The 19,618-nt window shown below is 50.7% G+C and overlaps 7 protein-coding genes across 7 annotated transcripts; 4 read left to right on the top strand and 3 right to left on the bottom strand. All coding sequences in view use genetic code 12, as the record gives it.

Annotated features, from left to right (window-relative positions):
• Positions 1 to 234: 234 nt before the first annotated feature.
• FOB63_004849 (uncharacterized protein) lies at positions 235 to 645 on the bottom strand (the record flags this gene model as incomplete). Its single annotated transcript, XM_066102436.1, has 1 exon — positions 235 to 645. The coding sequence occupies one exon, from the start codon at positions 643 to 645 to the stop codon at positions 235 to 237; it is 411 nt and encodes a 136-aa protein (XP_065958202.1).
• Positions 443 to 1,639, top strand: PDA1 (pyruvate dehydrogenase (acetyl-transferring) subunit E1 alpha; the record flags this gene model as incomplete). Its single annotated transcript, XM_002617497.1, has 1 exon — positions 443 to 1,639. One exon carries the CDS (start codon positions 443 to 445, stop codon positions 1,637 to 1,639), a length of 1,197 nt encoding a protein of 398 aa, XP_002617543.1.
• Positions 1,640 to 1,762: 123 nt separating this feature from the next.
• FOB63_004847 (ATP-dependent RNA helicase) lies at positions 1,763 to 8,194 on the top strand (the record flags this gene model as incomplete). The annotated part of the gene is made up of 1 exon (XM_002617499.2): positions 1,763 to 8,194. The coding sequence occupies one exon, from the start codon at positions 1,763 to 1,765 to the stop codon at positions 8,192 to 8,194; it is 6,432 nt and encodes a 2,143-aa protein (XP_002617545.2).
• Positions 8,195 to 8,698: 504 nt separating this feature from the next.
• Positions 8,699 to 10,045, top strand: TRP4 (anthranilate phosphoribosyltransferase; the record flags this gene model as incomplete). Its single annotated transcript, XM_002617500.2, has 1 exon — positions 8,699 to 10,045. The coding sequence occupies one exon, from the start codon at positions 8,699 to 8,701 to the stop codon at positions 10,043 to 10,045; it is 1,347 nt and encodes a 448-aa protein (XP_002617546.2).
• An 810-nt stretch (positions 10,046 to 10,855) lies between these two features.
• On the top strand, positions 10,856 to 14,086 carry FOB63_004845 (uncharacterized protein; the record flags this gene model as incomplete). Its single annotated transcript, XM_002617501.2, has 1 exon — positions 10,856 to 14,086. One exon carries the CDS (start codon positions 10,856 to 10,858, stop codon positions 14,084 to 14,086), a length of 3,231 nt encoding a protein of 1,076 aa, XP_002617547.2.
• Positions 14,087 to 14,139: 53 nt separating this feature from the next.
• On the bottom strand, positions 14,140 to 14,769 carry CTA6 (Cta6p; the record flags this gene model as incomplete). The annotated part of the gene is made up of 1 exon (XM_002617502.1): positions 14,140 to 14,769. The coding sequence occupies one exon, from the start codon at positions 14,767 to 14,769 to the stop codon at positions 14,140 to 14,142; it is 630 nt and encodes a 209-aa protein (XP_002617548.1).
• Positions 14,770 to 14,939: 170 nt separating this feature from the next.
• FOB63_004843 (DNA-directed RNA polymerase III core subunit) lies at positions 14,940 to 19,415 on the bottom strand (the record flags this gene model as incomplete). Its single annotated transcript, XM_002617503.1, has 1 exon — positions 14,940 to 19,415. One exon carries the CDS (start codon positions 19,413 to 19,415, stop codon positions 14,940 to 14,942), a length of 4,476 nt encoding a protein of 1,491 aa, XP_002617549.1.
• Positions 19,416 to 19,618: the final 203 nt, after the last annotated feature.

Genomic DNA, 19,618 nt, shown 5'->3' with positions numbered 1-19,618 from the left:
TCCGCTGCTCTTATCATTTGCAGTCTTATCTTTTTTTCTTATTTTTGCTACTAGTAGAATATTTTTTCGCTGCCATGCTTTTGACTCTTCGCTTGCTTTGAAACTCTTTGCTTGCCTTGTATTTGAAAATATTTTGGAATGGATCCTAACTTCATGATGTATATTTCAGCTATCCTATTCTTTTCATTTCAGCTATCCTGTTCTTTTCATTTCAGTTTTCTTGTTGTTTTCATTTCAGTTATCAATACTATTTGCAACCAAAGTGGTACACGTGACCAACTTTTTGTTGTGCGGATGTTGTCTTCGAAAGTGGCACACCCGTGCATTCCTGGCCCGGAGGTACAACCCCGGCGGATGTCTTCCTCCCGTGAGGTGCGTACGAAGAAACGGAAAAAGATACGCACGGCCTTTTCCACACGACATCTTCTTTTCATCCACAAACATGATTCGTACTGGTGTTATCAACCCATTGCCACGTGTTTTGGCCACTGGAGCCAAGAGAAACTTGGCTGTTGCTGCCAGTGACTTGGTGACAATTGACTTACCCGCTTCTTCCTTTGAGACATACAACATCGATGCTCCTGAATTGACCTTCGAGACCGAAAAGGAAACCTTGTTGCAAATGTACAAGGACATGATTGTCATCAGAAGAATGGAGATGGCCGCCGACGCTTTGTACAAGGCCAAGAAAATTAGAGGTTTCTGTCACTTGTCTGTGGGTCAGGAAGCCATCGCTGTTGGTATTGAAAATGCCATTGCCCCAACCGACACTGTCATCACTTCCTACAGATGTCACGGTTTCGCCCACATGAGAGGTGCCTCTGTCAAGAGTGTCTTGGGTGAGTTGATGGGTAAGAGATCTGGTGTTTCTTACGGTAAGGGTGGTTCCATGCACATGTTTGCTCCAGGCTTCTACGGTGGTAACGGTATTGTCGGTGCTCAGGTTCCATTGGGCGCTGGTTTGTCCTTTGCCCACAAGTACAGAAACGACAAGGGTGCCACTTTCGCCTTGTACGGTGACGGTGCTTCCAACCAAGGTCAAGTTTTCGAATCTTACAACATGGCTAAGTTGTGGGACTTGCCATGTGTCTTTGCTTGTGAGAACAACAAGTACGGTATGGGTACTTCTGCTTCCAGATCCTCTGCCATGACCGAGTACTACAAGAGAGGTCAATACATTCCAGGTTTGAAGGTTAACGGTATGGACATCTTGGCCTGCTACCAGGCCTCCAAGTTCGCCAAGGACTGGTGTTCGAGCGGTAACGGTCCATTGGTTTTGGAGTACGAGACCTACAGATACGGTGGTCACTCCATGTCCGACCCAGGTACCACTTACAGAACCAGAGAGGAAGTTCAACACATGAGATCCAGAAACGACCCTATTGCCGGTTTGAAGGCCATCCTCTTGGACAAGAACATTGCCACTGAAGAGGAAATCAAGTCTTACGACAAGGCTGCTAGAAAGTACGTTGACGAGCAAACCGCCGAGGCTGAGGCCGATGCCCCACCAGAAGCCAAGATGGAGATCTTGTTCGAGGACGTCTACGTCAAGGGCACCGAAATTCCAGAATTGAGAGGCAGAATCTCCGATGACACCTGGAACTTCGAGAAGAACGACTTCTCCAACCACGTCTACTAAGCGAGGGGATGGAAAATACATAGCAAATTCAAGTCTAAATTAGTATATGCATGTAGAGATGAAGCGCGGGAAGCATCGCTTTAGTTGTGCACGTGACTGCGCACGTGACACACCAACCACCACCTGCATCATCAGCGATGTCTCTCTTATGTCTTTTTAACCATGTCCGGACACATTGAAGGCGGGTCATTGGATTCAGTGGCACAGGGAAAAAGCCAAAAAGATGAAAATGAGATCGATTATAATCCAACGTCTTTAGCTGGACAAATTTCTGTCAAGGAAATGGGCACCCGAGCGAAATCGGAGCCTGAAGGCCAAAAAAGCCAACCCCCAACAACAGAACAAACAAACCAAAGTACAAATACCGACAGCTTTTCAGAAGACTATGCGCTCGAAAACATGGCGTACCGACCCACAACAGCGCAGAACAGCGACATATTCGAACAACTTATAGTTTGTGTCAGAAAACATATTCCAGATGAGCTGCACAGCGTGATTCTTTCGGCGGCAGATGCAATCCTAGAGGTGCTCAAAGGCGACACAGGCATGACGCAGCAAAAAGCTGAGATCGAAAAGCTTCTATCGTTGACCTTAGATGAGGAACAGTTCACGGAACTATCAGGGTACGCCAGTCAGATTACTGATTTTGGAGAACGAGAAGAGGAGGAAGAGAGCGGCGATATCGTTGCGGTGGAGTTTGAAGAGGATGGGGCCCAGGACCAGTTTGCTGACACTGGTATGGCAGACGATATAATACCCGACAATTTGGAAGCGGCAGAAGATACAAAAGCAGAAAGCGTGCCCGAAGGCGAAGACATGCCACACGCCATTGTTGTTGCGCCAGGTCAAGAGAAGGAGGGAGAAGAAGAAAATGGGGGAAAAGAAGCTGAAGGTTCTGCGCTCAATTTGGGCGATATTACGCCCGATTTTCTTTTCTCGCGCCTCAGTGCGGCGGCGCCCGAAACCGACGCGGACGAAATCCGTGAAACGTGCAAGAAAATCTCGCGGGTGCTCAACGACAGCGAAATTGCGGGCGAAAATTTGGAGCAGCGGCTCATGGCGGCGACCGATTTCCGTTACCTCGACTTTGTACATATGTGCATGGAGCAACGATGGCGCATTGTTTTTGGGGTGAAGTTGAAGCAGAACCGGGCCAAGGCGCTCGAACAGATGCGGGCGATGGGGCTCGAGGAGTTGGAGCGCGAAGCCAGCGGGGCGAAAAAACGGGCAGCCACAGAAGTGGCGGGCGAGCGAAAAAGAGCGCGCACAGAAGAGACCAGAGACATAGAGGAGACAAGTACCGAAGATGTCATAAACACCAAGGACATCCCAGAAGACACATCCGATACTTCAGAAAACACCACCACAGACAAATCCACAGAGCTCCGAGTAGTGGATCTCGGTGCGCTCGCGTTCGACCAGGGCGCCCATCTTATGGCGAGCGCGAAAATCTCGCTCCCCAAAGGCTCGTACCAGCAGAACAAAAAGCAGTACGACATCATCAGCGTGCCGGCGCCCACGCCCACGCCGCCGCCGCCTGCCGCAGAGCCGCTTGTGTCGGTTGCAGAGATGCCCGAGTGGGCGCAGGCGGCCTTCCCTGCGGGCGAAACCGCCACGTTGAACCGCATCCAGTCGCAGATATATCCCAAGGCGTTTTTGTCGGACGAAAACCTTCTTCTCTGCGCGCCCACGGGCGCGGGAAAAACCAACGTGGCCATGTTGGCGCTTCTTCGAGTTTTGGGCAACAACCGCGACGCCAGCGGGCGCGTGATGGTGAAAAAATTCAAGTGTGTCTACATTGCGCCGCTCAAGGCGTTGGTGGCGGAACAGACGCGCGAGTTTCTGCGGCGCCTCACGCTGTTTGGCGTGGTGGTGAAGGAGCTTACGGGCGACCTGGCGTTGAGCGCGCGCGAGATCCGCGAGGCGCAGGTGTTGGTGACCACGCCCGAAAAATGGGACGTGGTGACGCGCAAGGAGCCGCACTTTGCGCGCTTGGTGCAGTTGGTGGTGCTCGACGAGATCCATCTTTTGCACGACGAACGAGGGCCGGTGCTCGAGAGCATTGTTGTGCGGGCGAAAAGGGCTGCGCACGCGCGCCTCGTGGGTCTTTCGGCCACCTTGCCCAACTACGAGGACGTGGCGCTGTTTTTGGGCGTGCGCGCGGCGGGGCTTTTCTACTTCGACGCCAGTTTCAGGCCGTGCCCGTTGCAGCAGGAGTACATTGGCATCAAGGAAAAGAAGGCGATCCGCAAAGTGGCGGCCATGAACGACGCGTGTTTCGAAAAAGTGGCCTCAAGTGTGGCCCAGGGCCACCAGGTGATTGTGTTTGTGCATCTGCGTAAAGACACCGTGCGCACGGCGCAGTTTCTTGCGGCGCGAGCAGAGGCCGAAGGCGTTCGAACCGTGCGGTCGGACGGCGCGCGCGAGATCTTGGCCCAGGAGGCGGCGGCCGCGAAAAACAAAAACTTGGCGGAGATCTTGCCCTCGGGCTTCGCCGTGCACCACGCCGGTCTTGCGCGGCCCGACCGGTCTGCTGTCGAAGACCTCTTTGCCCAGGGCCATGTGCAAGTGTTGGTGTCCACGGCCACGTTGGCGTGGGGTGTCAATTTGCCGGCGCACACGGTCATCATCAAGGGCACCGACACGTACTCGCCAGAAAAGGGCAGCTGGGTGCAGTTGCTGCCGCAGGACATATTGCAGATGCTTGGGCGTGCCGGGCGGCCGCGCTACGACAAGTCGGGCGAGGGTGTGATCATCACCGCGCACGACGAGCTCCAGTACTATTTGGCGGTGCTCAACCAGCAGCTTCCGATCGAGTCGCAGCTCATGGCACGGCTCGCCGACTGCATCAACGCCGAGGTGGCGCTGGGCGCAGTGGACTGCCGCGCCGCAGCCTGCGACTGGTTGGCCCAGACGTACTTGTACATCCGCATGTTGCGGTCGCCGCGCCTCTACCAGGTGGGCGCGGAGTACGCGGGCGACACGGCGCTCGAGCGCAAACGGGCGGACCTTGCGCACTCGGCGCTAGTTTTGCTCGCGCAACATCGCTTGGTCGACTACGACCCGCAGACGGGGAAAACCGCCGCGACCGAATTGGGCCGCATCGCCGCCAACTTCTACATTTCCTACACCACCGCCGCTGCCTACCACTCGGCGCTCCGGCCGTGGATGTCTGAGATCGACCTTCTTGGCGTTTTCGCCCGCGCCGACGAGTTCCGCTTTGTGCCTGTCCGCGCCGAGGAGAAGGTGGAGGTGGCGCGGTTGGCCGACCAGGTGCCGATTCCGTTGAAAGAGGCGCCCGACCGGCCGCGCGCCAAGATCGGCGTGCTTCTTCAGGCGCACGTTTCGCGCTTGCGCTTGGACGGCTTTGCCTTGCTCGCAGACATGGTGTACGTGACGCAGTCGGGCGGGCGGCTTTTGCGCGCGCTCTTTGAAATGTGCCGCTCGCGGCGCTGGGCGCAGCTTGCCCACGCGGCGCTTTCCTTGTGCAAGCTGGTGGAGCTGCGCATGTGGCAGGCCGCATCGCCTTTCCGGCAGTTTGGCGACTTGGCGCCCGACCAAGTTGTGCGTGCCGCGGAGGCGTCGCATCTTCCCTTCTCCAGCTACTTTGACTTGTCGCCGGCCGAACTTGCCGAGGCCATCAACTTCCGCGGCCACAGCGCGCAGGCGCACCAGCTTCTTGCGCAGTACCCGCGCTTCGAGTTGGAGGCGCGCGCGCACCCTGTCTCGGCCGACCTCGTGCGGGTGCTGGTGCGCCTCGCGCCAAACTGGACCTGGAATGCGAAAGTGCACGCGCGCACCGAACGGTTTTGGTTGACTGTGGAAGACGGCGACGGCGAGCGCATTTTGCACGACGAGGAAGTGCGGGTCTCGCAGGACACCGTGGGCCGCGATCTTTTCGTCGACTGCGTGGTGGCGGTGTCGGAGCCGCTTGCGCCGGCGCTTTTCGTGTGCGTGGCCAGCGAGTCGTGGCTCCACTCGCAGTGGCGCGCGCCCGTGCAGTTTTTCGACGTTCGCATGCCCAAGGCGCCACTGGCGCCCACCAAGTTGGCTGATGCCACAGTGCCGCTTTCTGCGCTCGACTTGGAAGTTAAGGACCTCGGTATCCCGCACCTCAACCGCATGCAAACACAGTGCCTCCATTCGGTGTTCCGCACCAACGAAAACGTGTTTGTGGGCGCGCCCAAGGGCACGGGCAAGACGGTGTTGGCGCAGTTGGCGCTTCTTGCGTGCTGGCGCCAGAACAAACAGCGCGCCGTGTACATCCAGCCGACACAGGCGCTCGTGGACGCGCGCGCGCGCGAGTGGGCGGCGCTTTTCGCGCCTCTCACCGACCCGCCCAAAAACGTGGCGCGGCTCACGGGCGACGCCGCTGCCGACGCGCGCATCTTGGCGCTCAACCACTTGGTGCTTGCAACGCCCGAGCAGTTTGACGCCGTGTCGCGCCGCTGGCGTCTGCGCCGCGCGCTCCAGGACTTGGGCGTGGTCATTGCAGACGATGTGCACTTGTTGGGCGCGCGCCCGGCGTACGAGGCTGTGCTTGCGCGGCTTCGCCTCATGGCGGGCCAGGGCGTCAACGTGCGCGTGGTGGCGCTCGGCCTGCCGGTGTTGTATGGGCGCGAAATGGCGCTGTGGCTCGGGTGTGCGAAGGAGCACACGTACAACTTTGTGGATGCGCCCGACGGCGCGCGCGAAGTGCGCCTCGAGCCTTTGGGCGCGCGCGCCGACGCCGCTGCGTGCGCCAAGTTTGTCGCCGCAAGCCGCCAGTGCGTGGCGTTTGCCCCAACGCATGTGGCCGCGGCCGAACTAGTGGCGGCTATAGTCGAGGTGGTGGAAGAGAATGGCAAGAGTGACAAAAACGGCAAGAATGGCGAAAACGGCAAGAATGACAAAAACGACACAAACGACAAAAACGACAAAAACGGCTCCAACGACCAGGCTCTGCCCGATCTCTCTGCCGGCAATATTGCCGACGGCGCAGCGCGGCGCGCGCTCGGTCGCGGCGTGGGCTTGCTCCATGAAAACCTAGTGCCGGCGGACAGAGCACACATTGTTCGGCTCTTTTCAAAGGGACAGCTCCGTGTCTTGGTGGCCACACGGCCAACGGCAGCGTACGCGCCGCCTTCGCGCGACGTGGCTGTCTTTGGAACTCTGGCCCTGGAGCTCACTCATCTGGGCGCTTACTTTCTTAGCGACGTGGCGGAAATGGTGGGCTGTGCTCGCGGCGGCCGCGCTCTCATATTCGCGCCCGCGCCGCAGCTCGCCTACTACGCGCGCTTCGTGGCCGCGCCTCTCCCGGTCGAAAGTGCGCTCGACGGCTCGCTCGCCGCGCCATTCGCGTACGAAGTGGCTGTGCGCACGTTCCGCTCGAAACAGGACGCTGTCGACTGGCTCACTTACACGTGGTTGTACCGGCGGTTGGCGCAGAATCCAAGCTTCTACGGCCTCAAAGACGTGTCGCACCTTGGCGTGTCGGAATTTCTTTCCGAGCTTGTCGAGTCGACGTTGGAGTCGTTGGCTGAGGGCGGCTTGCTTGAGGTGAACGAAGACGACGACGAAGACGAGGACAGAAGCGACGATGAGGACGATGAGGAGCTTTCTCCATTGAACGGAGCCATGATCGCGTCGCATTACAACGTTTCGCCGCAGGCCGTTGCGGCCTTTGCTGCTTTGTCGGCCAAAGATCGCTTGCGGGGCATATTTTCGGCCGTGGTTTCCGCCCCGGAATTCGAGTCCTTGCCTGTTCGTGCCGACGAGTTGCCAATTCTCACGCGGCTTTCGTCTGCTGTTCCGCTCAAACTCGCGCCAGAATCAGATCTTGGTCTGCCCCACACAAAAGCATTTTTACTCTTGCAAGCGTACTTGTCCCGGATTTCTGTTTCAGGAGACTTGGCCAGCGACCAGCGCACAGTCCTTGAGAAGTCGTTGCCTCTTGTCTTTGCATGCACAGATACACTTTCGTCCGAGGGCCATTTGAACGCTTTGCAGGCAATGGACCTTGCGCAAATGCTCGTGCAAGGAATGTGGAACAGTGAAAGCCCGCTTCGGCAGTTGCCCCACGTCACACAGGAGACTTTAGCTCGGGCGAAAAAGTACAACGTCGAATCTGTGTATGACATCATGGCTTTGGAGGACAAAGAAAGAGACGATGTTTTGCAGTTGCAGGAGGAGAAGCTCAATGATGTTGCCTGTTTCGTCAACAAGTACCCTAACATTGACATTCTGTATGAAATGGATGTGGCTGAACCTCTCACCGCAGGCGAACAGAAACAGATTACAATTACCGTGGAAAGAGATGAGGAAATGGAAGATTTGCTCGTGGAGTCGGCCACGTTTCCTTTTCCAAAGCAAGAAGGTTGGTGGCTTGTGGTTGGCGATGCAACTCTGCGCCAATTGTATGCAATCAAGAAGATTTCTGTGGCTCACGAAACCCAGCTGGTGACGATGCTGTTTTCTGTTCCTACTCCTGGAAAACACAAATTAACCGTGTGGTGTATGTGCGATTCGTACATCGACGCAGACAAGGAGATGGAGGTGGAAGTGGAGGTGGTTTAAAGAAAACCTAATAATGAGTAGACAATACATAAGGAATACGTTAATCATAGAGAAAGTAGAAGTACATGACCTAGCGAGTAACATAGACACTGCAATTCTTGCTGCCCTAAGATATGGTCTCTATTGGCAATCTAAGATCGCTTGTCTAACAGAAGACGCAACAGTCTTTAATTGTCTAAAAATCGGGCCATTGCATGGCCATTGATAAATTAAAACACATAATTTGCAAGAATAGCTCGGTGATTAGAGTTATTTTTCATTTCTTACTTGAATATGAGAGACATGGCAAAATGGACAGGCATACAATGTCATTTAACGGTATGACTACGACTCACTGATGGTGTACGGGTGCGGTAACAATGACTCATTTCGTCCACCAACCTTCTTTCAGATTCACCGGCTACACCAACCCTCTTCCGATATCTAAGTTGCTGGCAACAGTTTGGAAATCGTGGTAAAAATAGTAATTGGTGTTGAGAATCTGCACAAAGTATTGAACAATTACTGATCCTGCAGATAATCACACCTTGTACTTACCTGAACCCGTGCTGTCTTACTCCACCCGATCAAGATAAAGATCCACTAAGAGTTCGAGACGACAAGAAACAGAGCATGCAACACCCCCACCAACTTCCACCGTCGTTTCTCTGCCATTTTCCCGTTTTTGTAGGCCCCATTTTGGCTGACGTATTGCGGTGCACGGGTGTTACTTATCTTCGTTCTCGCTCTCTTAACCTACTCCACACCATGACTTCTAACGTGCTTACCCCGTACATCAAGCTGCTCTTTTTAGAGCCGCCCAATCTCACGCCCAGCGATCTTGCGACCGTGCTCCGGTCGATTTTCAAAGGAATCCCCTCGGAAGTCCAGACCGCCGCATTTCTCACCGCGCTAAGAATGCGTGGTTTGGACCACGAACCCGAGTACATAGCGGCAGCTGTGGGGACGGTGTTGGAGTTTTCCGAGATGATTCCGCCGGCAGAAGTTGACCTGCGTGGGTTTGTGGATATTGTGGGCACCGGTGGCGACGGCCAAAACACATTCAACGTTTCCACCTCGGCGGCTATCGTGGCGGGCGGAATGGGAATCAAAGTGTGCAAGCATGGCGGCAAGGCGTCGACACTGGTGTCTGGCTCGGGCGACTTGCTCCGGAGCCTTGGCGTGGACCTATCTGTGGTGACACGTGCCACAGCGCCTGGGATCACCGAAAAGCTGGACTTCTGCTTCTTGTTTGCGCCTGCCTTCCACCCGGGCATGGCTGCTGTTGCGTCGACACGGGCCCAGTTGGGTGTGCCGACGATCTTCAATATTTTGGGGCCACTCATGAACCCAATGCCGTTGCGGGCACGGGTTTTGGGCGTATATTCCGAAAAATTGGGCGAGTCTTATGCATTGGCTGCGTTGCAGTTGGCACAGCAGTCGCCTGTTCACGAGCGCACGATGGTTGTTTTCGGCGAAGTCGGTCTCGACGAGATTTCGCCCACGGGCCTGACCAAATGCTGGACCGTAGACAAAAACGGAATCGAGCGGCTGTCCATTTCGCCCCGAGACTTTGGTTTGCCCGAGCACAGCCTAGGGCAAGTGCGCAGTGGTACGCCCGAAGAGAATGCCGAGATTTTGTTCCATATTTTGAGACAGGATGCTCCGGAGTTCATGATCCGAAGCGCAGGAAACCATCCGTTGGTGGACTATATCACCATGAACGCAGCTGCAGTGGCCGTGGTTGCTGGTGTTGCATCCGATTGGAAAGACGGTGTGGCCAAGGCCAGGGAGGCAATCATTTCGGGACAGGCATTGGCGGCTCTCGAGGACTTCAAAAGGGCCGTGGACGAAGCAAAGAACAGATCTTGAAGATGATGACCTGGAGACCACAGGAGAAGGAAAACAAAGTGCTTGAGCAAGAAGAAAGAAAAGAACAACCGCAAAATAGATGCAAGTGTTATACGGCACGACTAGGCGGGAAGCCAAAAAGTGCTCCCAATAATACTGAGTAACGTGTAAACGATGTAGTTTTATGAAAATAGAAATGTAATCGCTACAACATTATCTGAACTAACAGCGGCCAATTTTTGTGCACGTTAAGAAAGAACAGGATAGCATATGAAGTACAACGATAAACTAACAACCTTTACGAAAAGAAAGTGTCAAACCTAAAACCAAATAAATGGCTCTTCCGAGGACCGAATACCTTATCATCAAGCATGTATTCAAAACAAGGATACACATCCAAATTGGTCCAAAGCTTCTGCCCAAAAGGTAATTATTCAAATGAGTTGATCTGAAATATTTTGACCGCATGGCAATTTTCCAACAAGAACTAAGCTTTAAGTTTCGTTACCTCAAACTTCAATTCCAGAATTTCCATCGTGCTTTTACTTCTGCAATACTGTGGAAATCTTCTTCATCACCTATATTCGGTAACCTCATTGTCCGCAACTTGAGATTTGCGAATTCTGTCTTCTCTAATAATTCTACATTTGCACCACTCATTTCAATGCTCCTTTTAAAATGATTTATATCCGACTCCGGCCCATTTCCCTCTAGATTGGCCTCTATTGATGCTGTTCCTAGTCTTCTTGGGCCATCGTTGCACGTGACGCTTCACGTGTGCCGACGCGCTTCTTTACATTCGAGTACACAAACAATCTCTTTTGTTTATACATGTTCAGCATATCCAACTTGGTTGGAACTCCTAAATTGGGAGGCTCGAAGCTTGAATTTACGCCCATCGGAAAAAGGCGAAACCAAAATGAACAGCTGCGCCCGTCTCCACGCATGGCCCTTAACACAGAAAAAGTTACAAACGCAACTTTTGATTCCACCTATGATGATTCCTCAGACCATAATGACACTCTCCAGTCGCTAATACCGGAAGAGGAAACACAGGGAACTCACTTCCAGCGCGGAACACTGCTTCGTTCACGAGAGCGGATTGTTTCCGACGGGTCTAGTTCAATCAAGGATCTTCAGAGGGAAAACAAAGATCTCCAAGCAGAAAACTATAGCCTCAAAATTGAAGTTGCAACGTTGACAAAGTTTCTCAAGCAAACTCCGGAGGAAAGCCGTGATATGGCGTATGAAAATGTCGAGCTCAAGCAACAGTTGGCTAGATTGCTACAGCGCGAGAAAAACGGCCTGGCAGATTCGCATGACCAATCGGCTGCCTTCGAGTCATTGAAGACGCTGTATAAAGAGGCATTGGCTGACCATGAAGCCGAGAAACGCAACCTTGAGCGGCAAATTACAGAACTACAACAAGAAGTTGAAGAATCTCGACATCTGGCCGCAAGCCGCTCACCTCTGGTACCCAACGAAATACTAGAACGTTTGGAATTCTTACAGTCTGAAAATCAGTCACTTCGGCGGCGCCTAGAAGATGCTTCCAGTCATGATCTCGATTACTCCTCTCTACAGCACGAAAACAATGAATTGAAAACAGAGTTGCATAAACTTCAAATGCGCCTTACACAGATCCCAGAAGATGCACCTGGCCGTTTGGAGTCTTTGAGCGAAAATAATTCCACCTTAGAGAGAAAGCTAGAGTCTGCAAAACGGGATTTGGATCAGGTCGAGCGAGAACGGGATAATCTCGAAACAAACTTGAGAGCAGCGCGTCTTGAACTTCAAAATAGTGATGCAGAAATTGAGCGTTTGCGCCTGCAATGTGACGAGTATAAGTCGCGATTTAGCGATTCACGGAACGAATCTAACAAGGTGGAAGAAGCTAGGAGAGAAGTGAATGACTTGAGAGCCAAGTTGGTTCGCTTAGAAGCGCAAAAAACACTAGATTTAGAGAGCAAGGACTCCGAAATTAGTCGCTTGCAAAGAAAGTTAGACGCTCTACAAAAAGAGCTCAAGGAGAAAGATAAAGACGAGTACAATTTGCGGAGCCAGGTACGTTCGCTCATGGAAGAGCGGAACTCTGCCTTTGGTCTTGAAAGCACAGTCAAGCATTACCAAGAACAATTAGAAACTCTGCGCGCCAAAGAAGAGTCGCTCAGTCGGAAAAACAGAGAGTTGAAGGAAGAAATCGCCAAGCTTCAAGACGATCTTTACTCAGTGAATACCGATGCGAGCCGTATGAACAAAATGAGGGAAGAACTAGGACAACTTCAGGATAAACTCGAATTTTACGAACAAGAGTACACTCTTCTTCAGGATGCAATCGAAAGCGCTGAATCTGAGCTTGACAGTTACCGTGAGAAAGAACGCAGAGCGGAAGACAGAGACACGGAGCTTTTGAAGGAAATCGAGGAGCTCCGTGCTCGTCTTAAGCGCGCAGAACTAATGGAGTCACAGAAGTACAATGAATCTGCGTTGTATGAGCTTGATTCGGTTCACAAAAAGAGAGAGGAATCGGAAAGACGTCGATTGGAAACTCAGATTGAAGCGTTGAAGCTCCAGATCAGAAGTTTGGAACGCGAGTTGGAAACGGCCAAGACGAAGGGTAATAGTGTGCTGGACGCAGATTACCATAGATTGCTCAGCGAACGCAGCAAACTACAGATGGATTTGGATGAGAAAGAGTTGAAGATTCGTGAGCAGGAAAGGAGATATTCCAAACTTGAAAACTTGGCGAAGGACAAAGACGCTGTTGTCGAGGCCTTGGAGGCTAGAATCCGCGAACTCAACAGAGAATACAATTCAAGCATGTTGAATGAGACTAGCAAAAGTGAAATCCTTAAGATGAAATCCGACTATGAATATCAGATTCGCACACTCAGGCTTGACAGTGAAAGGTTACAGAAAGACTTGGAAGACCAAATTCGTTTCTACAAAACAAAACTCGACGTGATGATGGACAGAGAAAGGTTTGCAAACCAACAGCCGAACGGTTCTTCCGCCATAGTGACTTTGCTCGAAAGCCAATTGGAAGAGTCGCGGAATTTAAACCGGGACTTGACAGAAAAGTTGTCTGCTATGGAGAGAGTTAGTCAGGACATTCCTCGCCGAACAGAAGAGGAACACCGTGCGAAGATACAGAATTTGGAATCCAAGTTGGCGAAAACGCAAGAAGAATATCTTGTGAAGCTAAACGATTTGGAAACAAAATTACTGAAAGCACAAGAAGAAAGAATTCGTTTGGAAGAGTCACGGAAGCTGAATAAGGAGCTCTCGGAACGCATTGATGCAATGGAACGTGCAAAAGAACAAAACATTGATCGTTATAACGAAGATCATCGTGGAAAGATAAAAGAGTTGAATCTGAAGTTGGCTAAAACACAAGAGGAGAAGATGACACTCGAAGAGACCGTTGATTCTCTAGAGACTGACATCAGGCTCCTTCAATCTGAGAAAATGCGCTTAGAAACGAGGTCTGCCAACCTATCTCAGGAATTGAGCAAAACTTCTAGACATTGTGCCAAACTAGCAAGCAAAATCAACGAAATGGACCTTCAAGAGTACAAAAACTCCTACAGAAATGTCGACGAAGCATTTAAATCCAAGAAAATGAATGCGCAACTACAGCACGAGGTGGATATACTTAACAACAAACTTGCTAGTGCTACACTTGGCGACTCGGGAAATGAAAGTGTGGAAACACGGCTCTTACGCAACGAAGTCCAGTACTTTAAAGCCAAGTTGTACGATCTCAACATGCGTGCCAATGACCTTGCACTTATGAACTCTTTTGTCATGTCATCGATCAAAAATTCTAACCAAATGATCAAAAATGATATTGTCAAGCTCGCGCAATGCGGTGTCTACCCTGACTACTCAGAAATGGGTAGAAGGCATGGAGGAAAATTGACTTTGAAGAAGTTGGCTCTCTTTGTTCTCAGTATGGTGCGGCTTCAGAGACGAAGCGCCAAAGCTGAACAAAGACGCATAAAGTTGATGCTGTTGCGCGGAGACATTGATCGTGACAGAATTACGTTGTTGGCTGAATAAACTATGTATATTAATGGGGAAGGATATTAGATGGCCTGCATCTGTAGTAGATCCTAGCGAAGAATCCGCGTGATGGGAGTTTGGAATTTATCGTGAGAGGGCTGGCGAGTTCGACCCATTCTTGGCGTTTGCACTGGTGGGGCTGGCTGCGTATTGACATGGTTAGTGCTGTTCGACCGTGATTTCATGTGGCTGAATGTATGGTTGTGGCCAAATTCTGACGTGGTATGTAGCCAAATGTCGTCGTGAGAAACATTTGCAAAAGTTAGGTCTGCATTGAGCACTGAAGATTCGGAGTTGTAGCCATTCGAGAGAAAGTCGTTGAGACTTACATCTGTTGCGTCAGATTTGGCGAAATGAAGCGATTTCAAGATCGTTTTATCAGGAAGCTTTTGTGTGGTTGAATCGCTTCGAAGCGGGTCCAAGTTCAAGTCAGTCCATACTTTCCGCTGGAGCAAGCTGCGGCTCTTCGAAACCTTGGCACCGAAAACGGAAAAGTTGATTGGAATGGCTCCATCTTCCTCTTCGTCAAGCAAAAACTGCGGGAAGATGTTAGCGGTAGCTTCAAATAGATGGGTGGTATCGATATCATCGTAAGGAAGCGGATATTCTTTCCAGTTTTCCATAAAAGTGGACTGGTTTGAGTGTGTAAAGTGCACGTATGAATACAGAGAATCTGACATGGAAAAAAAGTGGAGAGAAGGTACTAGTACTACTTTGAAGTTAGCGCTAGTGTTGATGTAGAGGTTTGTGCACGACCACACACAAGCATGCAGAAGATCGAAACTATCCTAAAGGGTTTTTCGCAAATTAACTTTATTTCCATATTTACAAAACCATTCCCCGGTTGCTCTTATGCCATCGCAGAGACTTCGCAGAGACCTTCGAACAAGCAAGGTTTTGGTTTCAAATGCTTTTCTTCGAAGTGCGATGTCTTCACCAATTTGAATGCACCGGTTCCTATGCTCATAGTCTGGCCCAAAATAATACACTCCGACACACCTTCGATCTTGTCGTTTTTCATGAAAAACGCTGCGTCAAACAAATGGTCGGTGGTTTTTTCGAACGATGCCAACTGCAACACCGAGTCTCTCATTTTGCTCAAACCGAATCTCGTGATACCTAAAACTTCTCCCTTGTATGTCATCACGTCACCCAACAACTGGATGTGACGAGGATCCACACTCATACCGTGCTTACTCATTGTGTAGTCGATTTCGCCAATGATGGATGCACGAGCCGCCTCAATACCCAAAACTTCATACACTTCTAGCACGTGGTTTGTGCTTGTTTTGGTTCCGACAATACCGTCGGTACTCATGACATCCTTTAATCCGTAGCCTTCAACTAACAACTCCTTTTTGCTATCGTCTCTGATATTAATCACGGCACGAGAGATATTCGGAAGTCCTTTGATGACCACGTCTGGCAAAGCTCGTTTCAAATGCTGCATGCGGAAGAACAAGCTGTTGTTCACATCAGAAGCTTTGTAGTCCGACGCTGCTGTACGGGCCAAAGATTCGGATTTGGATTCACGCAACGTGACAAGAACATTTATGCGGTCCTTACCATAAACCGACACTTCGGAGTTCAAGATCTTCAACTTTGGTGCGTTGGCGATGGCTTGACGGATATTATCCATAGTCAACTCTAACTGCAACTTTTCGATTGTTTTCAAGTCGATCTTGATCGACAAGTATGCCATGTCGTTCTTGTAAACGTCCTCCACGAAAAATGCAACGTCTCGTAAAAGAGTCTTCTCTATTCTACCCTTCACCACACGAGCAGCAACTTCGTCTTCGTCATTCACCAACACTGTGTTAATGATCGGCGTCGAAATCACCTTGGCCGCATTGATAATTTCCTTAATACGCGGAACACCCAATGTCACGTTCATCGAAGCCACACCAGCAAAGTGGAAAGTCTTCAACGTCATCTGGGTACCTGGCTCACCGATAGAATGAGCACCAATAGCTCCAACTGCAGTTCCAGGCTCCACACGTGCACGTAGATATTTGTAAAGACACTGCTTCAAAAATTCCTCCACGCATGTTTGTGAAATCTTCATCAATTGGTTGATTGCATTGATGCTAACGGGGTCTTCGTCTAGCACCATATCACCGTCGTCTTCGAGTTTGGTGAGGAAAGGTCTCAACTTCTTTTGCTGCCGGAGCCGGGCAAGTTGAGTGGCCTTTTTCTGAACATAAGTTCGGATCGACTGATAAAATGCCCGCTCGGCATCCTTTTGGTCAATGTACTCAATGCGGTCGCCAATCTCACCTTCAATGAGATTGCCCAAGTTATCGTACCGCACTAATTTGTTTTCCAAAGGAGCCAAAATTGAATTGACCACATCCATGATCTGGAATGGAAGTAAGTTGGCCTCTTTTTGGTTGTATGTGATGTTGTATGCATGGTCCCATTGACGGTTGAAGTTCACTGGCTGGGCGTCACCTTCCATATCCAAAGGATCCAAACCATCACCTCCATAAGTGAACTGCACGATACCGTTGGACGAGTTTCTGACGGTGTTGTCGTACAGCGAAGACAAATCTTCAAGGGACTTCATAAGACGACGCGACATGTAACCAGTCTCGGCAGTCTTGACAGCGGTATCAACCAAACCTTCTCTTCCGGAAATAGCGTGGAACAAGAATTCTGGCGGAGACAAACCACTGAAAAAAGAATTTCTAACAAAACCCTTGGACTGCGGCGTTTTGGACATTTTGGTGAAATGCGGTAATGATCTATCCTGAAATCCATCAGGCACACGGTTACCCGAGATAATCTGTTGACCCACGACAGCCACCATTTGAGAAACGTTCAAAGTGGAACCTTTAGAACCACATGTAGCCATGATCAATGGCGCATTAAGCGAATCCAACTCTCGAATACAAACTTCACCCACCTCTTCTCTGACTTTCGAAAGCAAACCACCAATTTTCGCCTCCAAAGTTTGTTCTTCATTACAACCCGGTTGCGTTTCCAATTTTCCCTTAGTGTACAAGTCAATCAACTCGTCACACTTGGCATACGCAGCCTCTACCATCCTCTCCTTTTTTGCCTTCAAGTCTGCACCTGGAGTCACATCATTGATACCAATGGAGAAACCACGGTTTCCTAAGTATCTGGCACAGAGTTTAGCCATTCTATTCATGGCCTTAGCAGCCTCATCTGGTCCGTAATCTCGCAATATAGTGTAGAACACAGAGTGTTTTTTGCCGTCTCCCAACGTAGACTTATCCATGACTCCCGACAAGATTTGAGACCCACGGATCACCACAAACCCGTCATTTGGCGACATTTCATTTGGCAAGTGCTTTGGTGGTGGAATAAACGTTTTGTTTTTCGCATCCACGTTGATCACAACATTGGACTTCTTGTTTGGGCGGATGAGCATGGAAAACACCTGTTTTCCAGTCCACAACATGACTGGCTTGAAGACAGTAGGTGGAGGAATGTCAAACTGCATGTCTGCATCCGACATCATACACAAAAGCTGCACCAACGAAGCCCGGTCGAAAAACGAGTCTTTATGAGAAATTAAGTATGAGCCAGTAATGAAATCTTGCGTGGCAGCAATGATGGGCTCACCTGATTTCGGCGTAAGCAAATTGTTCTTCACACCCATCAAATTGATTGCCTCGGCACGGGCTTCTTCTGTTTGAGGAACATGCAAATTCATTTCATCTCCGTCGAAATCGGCATTGTAAGGTGTACACACACATTCGTTAAGACGGAATGTACGCCATGGACGGATTTTAGCGTAATGCGACAAGATGGACAAACGATGCAACGATGGCTGTCTGTTGAAAAGAACAACATCACCATCTTCGATGTGTCTTTCGACGATATCGCCAATGCGCAAAGTTTTTGCAAGCTTGACTCTATCACCGAACTTCAAGTTTCTTTTTGCCACTTCGTTCTGTTTCAAGACGTAGTTCGCACCTGGATGCACAGTAGGTCCGTTCAAGATCAATTTTTGAAGCTTCTGTCTATTGTAGCGTGTACACTTTTCAGGATAGGTCAAGATTTTCGCCACACGATCTGGCACGGCCACTTCATCAATACGCAAGTTTGGATCGGGAGAAATAACTGTACGGCCCGAAAAATCCACTCTTTTACCAGACAAGTTACCACGGAAACGACCCTGTTTACCTTTCAATCTCTGGCAAAAACCACGGATCGGCTTACTGCTTTTCGAGCCCGACCCTCCCATTCCACCGGGAAGCAACGCCGGGTTGGCCGAGTCGGAGTTGATGTACATGGCCACAGACAACTGCAAGTAGTCCCACTGTTCCATCATGTTGTTGATGGAAATACCTTTTTCGATACCGGCCTTGATAAGTGACGACGTCCACACAATCTCGGTTAATTTCACAGTGAGATCATCCTCGTTCGACTGATTGTCCATCATCACCGAAGGACGGATACACACTGGCGGCGCAGGCAAGTATCTCCAGATGTACATTTCCGGTCTTCCGCCGCGGGCGGCGTCAATGCCAAAAAGCTCGCAGTCCTGCGGTGTGATCTGGCGAAACAAGTTGAGCACTTTGAGCGGATTCAAGTCCTCGTGCACACGTTTGGCGAATTTTTCGAGCTCTGGGTTGCGGTGGAACACCTCGTCGAACTCGCGGTCCCACAAGTCTTTCTCCGGCGCAGACTTTTTGCCCACGTACCGGAAGGTGTCGTGCAAGATTTTCAAGGCAGCAGGGCCGGCACCGGAAGCGGCCTTTTTCACCACACCGTTGACGTGGTGGCACTTCAAGCAGCGTCTTTGCTTTTTGCACTGCTCCACAACCTTCTTGAGCACCTTCATGCGGCGCAAGTTGTCGATGTTGGGCCGGCGCAAGTCCAGCAAAAACGCCCGCTTTGTCTGCTCGTCTAAAAGCACCGCCGCACAGTTCTTGCAGATGCACTGAAGCACCAGGATGATGGCCTTGAAGTAGCCCACGTGGAAAACGGGCAAGGCCAATCTCACATGGCCAAAGTGGCCGTGGCACGTGGCCAAGTTGCCGTGGCATGTACTACACTCGACAGCGTTGGTGGAGGTACCCATTTTTGTGTCCAAAGCGCCGCCTTCTCGCACACTTCTGCCCTTTTCCAAATCGTACAAGTCTCGCGTGGTGATTTCGACTTCGGACTGGGCGACAATGTCGCGCGCCGACAACGCAGAAAACTCGAGCCCTTTAATGCATTTGGGCGCCACGTCGACAACCACCTCCTTCATTGAAAAGTGGAGTTGGATCAGAGCGATGGGAAAGATTTTGGTGCGGGAAGAGGCGCGGTCACGTGGCCGTACTGCAGGACGGCGTCTGGCAGATGTCATGAAAGCTGAAGTAGAAGGAAGTAGAAGGAAGGAGAAGGACGTTGTAGTTTAGGAAATAGTTATCAATGTTGAAGATGAATCGATGTAATCGAAGATGATGTTGTGTTGAATTGATGTTGACGTTGAATTTATGTTGAAGTGGAAATTTGACAATGGGTGCGAAGTTTGAGACAGTGATTGAAGAAAATGGAGAGGTCTTATGG

This window comes from Clavispora lusitaniae (assembly GCF_014636115.1).
Source record: "Clavispora lusitaniae strain FDAARGOS_655 chromosome Unknown tig00002663_pilon, whole genome shotgun sequence".
Taxonomy (NCBI): Eukaryota; Fungi; Ascomycota; class Pichiomycetes; order Serinales; family Metschnikowiaceae; genus Clavispora; species Clavispora lusitaniae.
This window is presented reverse-complemented; position numbering and strand designations above follow the sequence as displayed.